The sequence below is a fragment of the Sceloporus occidentalis genome, unplaced genomic scaffold (assembly GCF_023333645.1).
Source record: "Sceloporus occidentalis isolate IW3139 unplaced genomic scaffold, rSceOcc1.0.p SCAF_5, whole genome shotgun sequence".
Classification (NCBI taxonomy): domain Eukaryota; kingdom Metazoa; phylum Chordata; class Lepidosauria; order Squamata; family Phrynosomatidae; genus Sceloporus; species Sceloporus occidentalis.
Window position 1 is genome coordinate 178,513,807 of NW_028316985.1, and position 11,940 is coordinate 178,525,746.

The 11,940-nt window shown below is 44.3% G+C and overlaps 1 protein-coding gene across 7 annotated transcripts in view; it reads right to left on the reverse strand.

Moving 5' to 3' along the window:
• Nucleotides 1–10,721, reverse strand: part of SEPTIN11 (septin 11) — a 158,300-nt gene extending 147,579 nt beyond the window's left edge. For all 7 annotated transcript variants that reach the window (XM_089526283.1, XM_089526284.1, XM_089526286.1 and 4 more), the window contains exon 1: nt 10,621–10,721. In XM_089526283.1, the coding sequence (XP_089382409.1) occupies nt 10,621–10,647 (27 nt within the window). In that variant the 5' untranslated portion in view covers nt 10,648–10,721. The remainder of the gene's footprint in view (nt 1–10,620) is intronic.
• Nucleotides 10,722–11,940: the final 1,219 nt, after the last annotated feature.

Sequence of the window (11,940 nt, forward strand, 5' to 3'; positions counted from 1 at the left end):
TGAAATAAGGACTCTCCTAATGTTCCACTGCCCTTTGTCAAGGAACTAATTAATTCCACGTGAGGAGTTTTCTTACCCTGAGTCAGACCACTGCTCTATTTCCTTTAGCCATTTCCTCTAGCTGGCAGCAACTCCCCAGGGTCTCAGTTTTCAATTCCCCCTCCAAGCTCTACCTTCTCAAATCCTGTTAGCTGGAGATATCAGGAACAGAACCTGGGATTTCCTGCATGAAAAGCCTGCACTGAGCTGTGATACTTGCACTAAATGGTATCAGGGGTGCTGTACAGGGGTGCTGTACTTTGTGCCGGCCTGTAGGCATGGTGAGGGCTGAGCATCCGGCACTGCACATGACACTCGGGTGCCATCTTGATGATGATGTCATGTGCAGTGCCCAAATGGTGCTGTGTGGAAGGGGTGTCATCATGGCGCACCAGTGCACCTATGGCGCTCCTTCTTTTTGCTCTCTATAATGAGTGAATTGATGCAGTTGCGTGCGGCTGCTGTGGCACTGATCCATGGCTAAAAGGGGCAGCTACATGCCACCCGTCTGTAGAGCCCCTAAGTAACTAAGCCTTTTTAATAGACCTGATCCCGTGATTATATCATCATCCTCTTGACTTTTTCCTAGTTTGGGACTCAAAGCAACTGAGAACAGAGACATAGCTGGAAAATATATCAAACACCAAAGTTAAAAACATGATTAAACAATTAAATAAAATTAAAACCAATTAAACATAACTACTCAAAATGATAAATAAACAGAGCAGACAATATACCACATTTTAGCAAGGTCCAGTTTCCTTGAACAGCCAAAAATAAAAGGAGGTCTTAAGCTGCCTACGGAAAGATAGCAAGGAAGGTACCAGGCTAACCTTTCCAGAAAGGAATTCTGAAGCCTAGGAGAAGATATAATTTGGGGATTAGGCTAGTTTGGATGACATGATCCCACCCAAGATCCAAGGGATACTATTGCAGCTCTCCTGCTTCCAGGAGAAGCAGCTCGTGCATAAACAAGAATGCAGCCCAGGGGACTCCTGTGTGACTGATGGGCTTTTCAACTCAATTTTAAAAAAATAATTTCAGTTAAAAAGATGAAAGTTTGAGCTGAAAAATAATTCTAGGGTGTGTGGGCTTGCACACAATTGCTGTTTCAAAGGGTCCTATTCTGAAACAGGTCACTGGAAGTGACAGAAAGTCCCTTCTAGTTTCAGAAAAATGGCTCAGATGGATCTTTGTGATGTAGGCAGGACCCAAAATGGTCCTTGGACTCTCCATGCATGCTAACCCCTCAATTAAACAAATGAAGCTTTCCTATGGTTTGCTTATCATGTCCAAATGTAAGTGTGTTTTCTTCTCTGGTTACTTTCTCTTCCAACAAACCAGAGTAAGAATGCAAGGGTTAGACTCTTTGCTGTTGTTCGTTGTGGGGGAAAGAAATCAGAGAAAATGCACCTTCTTTGGATTACATGACAAACAAAACACAGGGTGAAGCTGAAAGCAGCTTGTTTATGCCAAACTAAAATTTCCATGCTTACCTGGCTTGTTGTGTCATCCAAACTGGACCATCATGTTAAACAATGGGTTGCATTAACCATAATTTACAGTCCAAATCACAGTTTGAGAATCTAAGCATATAACAAGCAAGCCATCATATATGGTTACTAATCTATTTTCTTTTCCATTCTCTTGACACACAAGTTTCTACGTTAATGTAGTTTAGCAGCCACTGGATAGGATTTATTTGTTTGTTTGTTTGGAGTATTAATACCCTGCTTTTCAGCCACAAAGGCTCTCAGAGTGGCTAACTAGTTGTTAAAATCATGGTTCATCCACTTAGACAAGCCAGCGACGTACAACATATACTATAGTTTTAACTTCTACCCTCAAACAATGGCTTCCAACTCTGATCTGATGATGGATTTTCAGTTCAGTCTTCTTCTCAAATGGTATCTGATCTTCATTAAACATGGTTTGGCATGATGCTCAAAATAAGCATTAGAATCCTAATTGGTGCCCACACCATCGTAGTTCAAGAACCTCACAAAATAGTCCACAAATATTATCTATCTGAGAACAAATGCATGTGAAATTATTTGTGAATCCCTGGCCTAAAGGGGGGAAATGAACAATGCTTTTTTCCAGATTACAAAATTTCCCTGACTTTTTGCCTAAAGAGGTTCATTCACCATAGCAGAGTGAACCTAATGCCTTCTATTTGGGCTCACGTGTAGCTAGTTTTTCTGTTGGTCTCTTTTTAAACTTCAGAGATGCATAAATTTTAAAACCCTAATTCTTAATAACTGGTACAAGTTGCAGTGGGAAAGCAGTGGGAGAAATATTTTTGTTCACATAAACATTAAATGAATCATCCATCCCACAGAGGGATGGGAGACTCCTATCACCCAGTTCTAGTTCCTCACCCCAATTGAAAGTGATCAATGCTTTCACATCATCAGTGAATGGGGGAGAAGGATGCTATTGAAGCAACAACAACAACAAGAAGAACAAGAACAACATGCATGAGTCCATTAGAACCATAAATTAGTAACAGAAACTAGACAAAGGAACCAGGTCACACATTGAACACAGGCACTATTTTTTGCATTCTGAAAGTAGTCACATTGAAGCGATTTGTTCATGTGCAACATCTGTTTTACTGGTGTACACTTAAAAAAATGAACAGGAAAAAGTCAATCAAGTCAATTTCTCCCCCCATCCAGGCCCTCATCTCCTGATGATGTATAAGAGCCCCTTCATATGGTCAGCATTTACTTTCACCAGCATCTCTCTGTACACTACAGACATAATAAAAGGGATCTCTGTCTCTCTCTCTTTTTACTTTCTTTTCTTTTTTGGTAGGGATCTCTTTATGTAAAGCCATTTGGCAAGTCTGCAAAACCAACTCCATGCCTTTTCCAAAGTTACTAATTTATTCAAAAGTTCCAAAGGGCGAGAGAGAGAGAGAGAGAGAGAGAGAGAGAGAGAGAGAGAGAGAGAGAGAGAAGAAAACCCTCCTTTGGAGATCCAATTTCATTTCAGGATTTTTCCAAGGCAACCCACCTCTATTTGCAATGGCTAAAATCCTCAAGACCAACACCTCGAAAGTCTACACCTCTTAATCCTTTAGCCTCCATCTGGATAACAGTTTCTTCCAGCTCAAATCTGTAACAGACACCTTCTCTGCCTGCTTCATGCATCAGCTGAAATAGGCTTTTGACACAATAAGCATTACTAGTATTTAAAGGAGGGGTGGGCAACTATGGAAACCTGCAGGGGGCACATTAAACCCCTATGAAACCTTGGGAGGGCTGCACCTGCTGCTGCCAAATACCATATATACTTGAGTATTAGTTGACCTCATGTGTAAGTTGAGAGCGAAGTCTGGGGCCAAAATTATAGATTTTTATATGACTTGTGAATAAAGTGAGAGTAAAACTTTGTGGCCTGTAATAAAGGATGTAAAGGATGAAGCAAAGGAAAACAATGCGAAAGAACTTACAAAAATCCAGCAGGTATAAATGTCTGTCCTCATCCTAAAGGCTAGGTGAATAAAGAGGGAACCACTTTCTGATCACTGTATAATTGTATTGTATTGCTGTATGACGATGAGCTAGTTTTAATGTAATTGTCTTTTATTGTATTTTATTGCTGTGTTCTTGTATGTATTTTATGGGTTGTAATCCCACCTTGATCCATTTGGAAGAGGCGGGAAAATATAAATAAATAAATAAATAATAATAATAATTATTATTATTATTAATTGTGGCTGTGCAATGGGTGGGGGGGGGAACACAAGCAGGCATACAAGGGGCTAAGAAAACTCACACATGTCAAAAAGGATGAAAAAGCAAAGCAAAGAAAATGGCAACTGAGTTAGCAATGATGTGACAACCTTGCCTGATTTTAACCCAGAAAAGCTGAAAAATATACAAAAATGTTTCATTCAAATCCTTCAAAGGATCCCTCTTGGTGTGCCTTTGAGAGAAAGTGCCAAAGATCTGCCACCGCCACCATTTTCCCACCCAGGCTTTCAAAAAGGTCAAAAGCAGCATCCTGGTGGGGAGAGTAGAGGAGGTCAATGCTTCTTGGGATGGACTAAGTTCTTGACTTTTGCCACTCTACTCAGAGAAGGGGATGGTTCCTCTGTTTGATCAAAGAACTTCCCAGATTTTGTTGCTTTCCAGCCTTAGCAAACCTGAATTGTGGAGTGAAAGGTACAACTGCTGGATGTTTCAGTGTGTGAGAAACTGCTCCTGAGAAACCATTAAGAAACAAACGAACTGTGTCATTGGCAGAAGTTTCTGTCTTAATTCTTTTGCACTGAGAAAGTGATAGGGAGAAGATACCCAAAGAATTATAACCCCAACCTTGGTTTTTACAGTCTTCCTCCCCCTCTGCTTTTGTTGCTTTTCCACATAGCTCTGCCTCTGATCCCCATGGAATACTACAACTATTTGTTCAACTGTTGCATCAAGTCTGGTGGAGGGAGGGAAAGGGAGGAGAAGGCTAGGTTAAGTCTCCATCTGGTACTCAGTTACCATAACTGCTGCTTGAACAGAGGATGTTTGAAAACCTTCCAAGAATGCAGTCCCAAATGACAGACTTCCTATTATATATACCAGTTTGCCCCCATTTGAAATGCGGGGGGGGGGGGGGGGACCAAATCACTAGCACAGAATATATACAATTCTTATACAACTAAATCACTTTCCCCCTTTACAAAAATTCTTGTGGAATATTGGCTGAAAGGTAATTTCCCTATAAAATAAAACACTGGAACGAACACACACACAAGCCTGTTTCTTCTCTCTTTCAGGACTAGGTTTTGCCCTGAAATTTCAACTGTGTTAAGTCCCTGGTGATTATTTTTTTTTTAAGCTTCCTTTTATAAATTGCCAGTGAGAACAAATCTATCCAGAAGTATAGGGCTGACATTTTATTCTCCAACTGCTGGGCCAAAATCTGTAAACCTTACAATGTAAGGCAAAGTCACAATCCAAGCTATTATCATTGATGATGATGCATTTATGCTGCACTGTTAGAGAGAGTATTCAATGTTTTGCAAAGACAGAACAAGTCTGCAAGATAAATGAGTGTTATGGATGGAGTGACTGGAGTTGAAAGGCCAGGAGGAGCATCTCTAAGGCAAAGGCCCGTTACAGACGGGTGTAAAGTATGTCCTGGGGACGTACTAGCGTTAGGGAAAGTGTGTGCCTTACGCACGCACCTAACCCTAATACGTCCCCAGGATGTACAAATTGGTGGCGCCCGTTCCACACGGGGGGCGCCATTATGATGTCACGAACATGCCACCTTCAAACGGGGTGGCGCGGACGTGACGTCTTTGCGCCATGTGAGGGCGCATAGAGCGCCCTTTCCACGGAGCTCCTTCTGCGATTTGCATCACTGGCGCAGCCCCTTTCTCCTTCTCCCCGCCGCCACTGGGTGTCCTTGGGGCTTGAAGCCCCAAGGACACCCCTTTCCAGGCCATGGGGAAGTGGCCTTTTGTCGCTTCCCTGCAGCCTGGAAAGAGGCGGATCAAGGCCCCAGAGGCTGCCGTTCTGGCAGCTGAGGCCCCGATCCGGCGGGTAAAGGAGTGCCTACAGGCCGCCCCAAAGGAACAGAAAGAAAAAAAGAAAGAAAGAAAGAAAGAAAGAAAGAAAGAAAACAGAAATGAAGGGAAAATGAGTACAATTGCCAGCATGGATTTAGATTTAGGCATGTAGTTCTGAAAAAAGATGAAGTAGGGGCCACAAGAGGCAAGTTTCCAATATCAGCCCAGATCAACAAATGCTTTAAGGGGGTCATTCACATTGTTTTTAGCATGACTATGAGAACAAACTCATTCCCACATTCTGGGGTTTGTCATTCACACTATAGGACCACATCTATGGTCTGCGAGTTTGGTTACTCACATTCAAATCAAGCACTCGAATAAAGATGGAATCAATTATGTAATTCTATTCAAGCACATTCAAGGCATGCAGAGTTTTATCCTGGTTTATCCCGGGTTTATTTGCATCATCATTCACACACCCGAGAATGCAAGTTTTTAAAGAAAAACTTGGAAAAAACCCTGACATTAATTATCCTGAATTAAGTGCATTTCTTGGTAGCCCTCCCCCCCCCAAAAAAAACTTATTGAGTGCATTCAAAATGCATGTGAACAACAAAGATTCAACCCAGAGTCTACCTAGATTATTTTCACCATCTGAATAACCCCTAAAATGTAAAAAGGAGATTGCCAAGGTAATCCCACTGGTTGGGCTGTGGGGAATAAAGATAATGTGCTCTCATCACTCTTTATGTCCTTATGCTACATTATTTACTTTTACTAGTTGATCTGCTATTATGAGAAATGCAACTGTCCTGTGCAAAGCGATCTTGTAACAACTTTGAGACTATGAAAGAAAGAAGCTGGTAGCATGAACTTTTGTAGACTTGAGCCTACTTCCTCATATGCATGGAACATACTATAAGAAAAGAAAAGGCTTCTTGTGGCATCTTATAGACTGAGGGCTTCAACAGACTGGCATAGAGCTGGACTTTATGGAGTAGGGGCATGGCGTCCACATGCTGGCCACCCGGACACCGCCCCCACACCGCCCGCCTGTCCATCGGCAGGCAGCATCACTCTGTGTCTTCAGCACAGTGCTTACATGCGCTGCACAGAAGCAGCTGAAAGCCGCCACTGCTAGGTTACCCTTTCTGCGGTGCAAAAAGGGGCCGCTTTTTGCAGCTCCTTTTTGTGCCCTGGAAATGCTAGATTGGGGCTGCAGTGTGTAGTTGCCACAGCCCCGATCTGGCAATGAAAGAGGCAGCTGCAGGCTGCCAGCCCCTTAGAGTGTATTCATACCACACAGTTATAGCAATCTGATACCATTTTATCTGCTCCTGCTGTTATAAAATCCTGAAATTTGTAGTTTGGTGGATTTCTCCAGTGCACTTCTCACAACATCAGAGCTTTCCGGCAGAAAACTCAAAGTATCTCACCAAACTATCCCATATGGTGGACCCATGCCAGTTAAAGTGGTGTCAAACTGCTATAATTGTGCAATTTAAACACCCTCCATCTGATATATGATGGCACAATTCTTCCTGGGCTAAAGTCCATCAGATGCCTGAAGTTACATTACTGTACTTTGGCTGCTTTATATACATAGATTTCTTTGGGAGGGGTGTACCCACACGTTGTGATTTTAAACTTTATTCAATAGCTGCTGGCTCTATTAAGTACAACCACATGAAGTATGGGTGGGATGGAGCGGCCTTTCCTTCTCAGGTGGTAATAAGCCATGTTTCCTGTCTCCAAAAATCAAGGTCCAAAATGACTGCAGAAATAATTCAGTTTGAGACCGCTGTAACTGCCCTGGCTCAATGCTAGGGAATCCTGAGAATTTTAGTTTATTGTGGCACCACCTGAGGAAGTAGATTGAAGTCTACGAAAGCTCATGTTGCCAATTTCTTTCTTTCAGTTAGTCTCAAAGATGCTACAAGATCTCTCTACATACCATGCTCTCTGACAGAGAATGTCTCACAAAACTACACCTCTTAGAATCCCCTAACATTGACCCAGGGCAGTTAAAGCAGTCTCAAACGGGATCATTTCTGCAGTGGGTTTTGGACCCAAGAGGTGCAGTTTGCTGCCTTCCCCAACTGCAACCACACACCCCATGATTGTGTTCAGACTGACGTCCCATTGCCTGAAATTGTGTGGTAGTCTATCACGCAATAACATTAAACCCCATGATTGCGTTTGAATTGCCATTGGATTATATTTCCAATTTCACTTGTTTGATAAACTCCTAGGACTCTGGAGAGCAGGGTTTGAATCTTGGCTCAGCCATGGAAACCCACAGAGTAACCATGGGCAAGTCACACTCTCTCAGCCACAGAGGATGGCAATGGCAAGCCCCCTCTGAAGGAACTTGTCAAGCCCCAGGATATGGTCGTTTTAGGGTCGCCATTAAGTCCGAAATGACTTGAAGGCGCACAACATCAACAGCAAAATCACACTTTGCTTTTTGGAATTTCTTTATCTCTGAACATTTTCAAGCCGCAGATGTTTGAATCCATGGACAAAGAATCTGTGGATCTGGAGGACTCCCTGTACACACATGCAAGCATCTCTGGCACTCTACAAAGGGGAGAGAAGAAGAAGCAGAGGAGAAGAACCAGGGAAGGGGACACATCCTTCTCACCCAAGTCAGACTGACCAGACGTCTTCCTTTTCTAGGACAATTCAATTCATTTATTATGGCAAATAGCCAGTATAATAACAAATAGGATAAAAATATTACAGGACAATCGACTGGGCATAATATACACATTTTAAAATCATTTTGGGCACTGTACAAAAATAAAACAATAGGTCTAATAACCAAGTATTTAACCATATTGTTTTTCTACCCCTCTGAATTTTCCAGGACATATCCTACATTTCAACCTACTGTCCAGGAGGCATTTCAAAATGTCCTCCATTTTGAGAATGACTGATAAACATGAATTTCTATTTCTAGGAGTGTTTCTAACATTTCTTTAGTCATGTCCCCCCTTTTTTCTTGAATGTCCTTCATTTCAAGCATGACTGAGAAGCATGGATTTCTACTTCTGTGTGTCTTTAGGTCTCACTCGGTGATGCCCTCCATTTTTTAAAATGTCCTCCATTTCAAGCATGTCTAAGAAGCATGATTCCACCTTGCCATTAGTGTTTTGATATTTTTCTTTGGCCATGTGCTCCTTTTTTCTTGAATGTCCTCCATTTTGAGCATGACTGAGAAGCATGGGCTTCTGTTTCTGTGTGCGTTTAGCCTTCATTTGGTCATGTCCTCCCTTTTTCTTGAATGTCTTCCACTTTGAGCATGGCTGAGAAGCATGACTTTCTATTTCTGAGTGTCTATTGCTTTCATTTGATAATGTCCTCCCTTTTTCTTGAATATCCTCCATTTCGAGTACGATTGAAAAGCATGAATTTTTGTTTCCATGTGCCTTTAGCTTTCATTTGTTCATGTCCTCCATCCCGAGCATGACTGAGAAGTGTGGATTTCTATTTCTGTAAGTGTTTTGCATTTTTCTTTGGTCAGGTCCTCCCTTTTCCTGGAAAGTCCTCCATTTTGTGGTGACTTGTCCTCCTCAAGGGCAAGGATCTCTGGTCCCCATGCCCAGAACCATGCCCACCTCAGACCCACCCAACCATGTCATGGGCTCCCCTTGGCAAAGAAGGGCCTGGAAGAGGAGGGCAGAAAGGCGCCGCAGAGGCAAAGGACTTTATCTCATGGGGAAAATTGGAAGGTTAACCAAAGGTTAATCTGGGGTCATCCCAGGTATTTCACGTAATTTCACAAAAGATTTTCAAATGATGTTGCACACAAACAGAAGGCAATCCAAATGATGTTGCACACAACTGAGAGACATCCCAGGAATAGCTGAATTCAGAAAAATAGCAAATTTATAAATCCTTTTCCACTGCGAATTCGCATTTGCGTTGGTATGAAATGTATCTCCAGTTTGGCCATGGGATTACTGTCGGCCAAGGGATCCTGTCCTCCCTGCGCATGCGCAAACACACTAATACGAAACCAAGAAGCCAATGGGTACGTACTCATGCGATGAGTTCATTCGCATGCGCCCTGCTTTCTCTTTCGGGGGGATGCTGTATTTGCCTGTGCGTGTGATAATCTACAACGTAATTTCTTGCATTTTGGATCCCCCCCCTTCTTCTTCTTTCGAGATGGTGATACATTCCTCTCTGCGAAAAAGTCCAAAGAAACCAAAGGGTCCCCCAGACTGGGTGCTATGTCTCCCCCCAAGCTCCCCTCCCTCCCTGCCTCTGGGTCTCTAGCCCTCATCCCTGCCTTCCTCCTCCTCCTCCTCCTCCTCATCCCCAGCCAGGAGTCCCTTTGTGGGAGAAAGGCGGGAGAGACATCCTTGAAAGAAATCAAATGAAAGGCCTGGCCTCTCCTCTTGCCAGAGAGAGAGAAGAGCATGGCTCCACCACCCAAGGCCCTCCCCTGCCCCGGGCGTCCTCCTTTTCCAGGACACATCCTCCATGTCAGCCTTCTCTCCAGGAGGGAATCCAAAACGTCCTCCATTTGGAACACAACTATAGGTTTCTATTCATCCCGGGTGACCAGGCCATCCTTCTTTTCCAGGAGACCTCCTACTTCTTTTGTCCAGGAGAGATCCCAAAGTGTCCTCCATTTTGAGCACAGCTCTGAATATGTATTTATACAGGGTGACCAGACCATCCTCCTTTTCCAGGACACGTCCTCCATTCCCACCTTCTGTCCAGGAGGGAGTCCAGAACGGCCTCCCTTTCAGGCAGGACTAAGAACAGGGTGACAGGAGGTCCTCCTTTTCCAGGACATGTCCTCCATTCCCACCTTCTGTCCCGGAGGGAGTAAAAAAAAGGGGCTGTCCTCCATTTGGAGCATGGCTAAGAAGCATGCATTGACACCTATAGAGATGCCTTCTTTTCCAGATGCCCTCCATGCCCCCCTTCTCTTCTGGGAGGGAGCCAGGGCGGGGGTCTCTCCTTGGGCCCCTGTGTCCTCCTCCTTCCCCCAGCCCCAGCCCCAGCCCCTTCCTTCCTTCCTTCCTTCCCCGCCGGGAGGGACTCACCGAGGGTCTCCCCACCGCCAGAGCCATGCTGGGGGCCTGGCTGGACTCCTGTGAGGCTCCTGCTGCCTCCTCCTCCGTCCTCGGCTTCTGCCTCTCGCCTGGCCACTCCCCTCCGGCCCTGGTTCCGCCCGCGCTCCGCTCCTCAGCCCCAGCAGCAAGGCCCCCGGATCATGGAAGGGACCATTCGCCAAAGAGGGGCGCGGGCAGGGAAAGAGGGGGCTCTGCTGCTGCTGCTTCTCCTCCTCTCTCCTGAAGGCTCCAGGTCAGGCGGGGGAAGGCCAGCCCAAGGGGAGACCAGGCGTCCTCCTTTTCCCGGACGCCTCCTCCATTTCCACCTTCTCCCCAGGAGGCATTCCCCAATGTCTGCCATTTGGAGCGCGAACCAAGAAACATGGATTTGTGTGTATGTAGGATGACCAGGCGTCCTCCTTTTCCCGGACGCCTCCTCCATCTTCGCTTCCTCTCCAAGAGGCATTCTCCAAATGTCCTCCATGACCAAGAAGCATGGGTTTATATTTATGCAGGGTGACCAGAGGTCTTCCTTTTCCAGGACACATCCTCCATTTCCACCTTCTGTCCAGGAGGAATTCCCAAATGTCCTCCATGACCGAGAAGCATGGGCTTATATTTATGCAGGATGACCAGAGCTCCTTTTCCAGGACATGTCCTCCATTTACACCTTCTGTCACAAAAATCAATATTGCCTTTAAATGACCATCTCACAGGCATAGCCTAAATGCATCTAAATGTGCATCTGAGGAAGTAGGCTTAAGTCTGCAAAAGCGCATGCTGCCAACTTCTTCCTTTCACTTCATCTCAAAGAGTCTACAAGAGCTCTCTACTGATTCTACAGACTCACATGGCTACAGTTTTCAATAGTCTCACGTCCTTAAAGTGAAAATTCAGTCAAGAGCAGGTGTTTTCAAAGAAAAATGTTTACATTTTTTAACAACTGCCATTACATTCTGCGATGTTCAGGAATTATGACTGACGAGTAACATTAGTATCAAAAAACTTACTAAGGACTCTGTATGGTGTGTTATGGGAAGAGGTCAGTGGGGTGTGTGTGTGTGGTACCATGCTGTGTCCACACTGGAGAAATAATCCAGTTCGATTCCACTTTAACGGCCATGGCTCCACACTCTGGAATTCTGGGCATTATCATAGGCTGTAGCACCAGAGCCGAGGATTTCAAGATACCACATTTAGCCGCCAGAGGGGAATCCTATGGAAAGAGCCAGTGCAATGGGACCTTGCCATCTAATTACAAAAATTATTTTTTAAAATATTTCCCCCAAAAAACCATCATATCAAAAAACA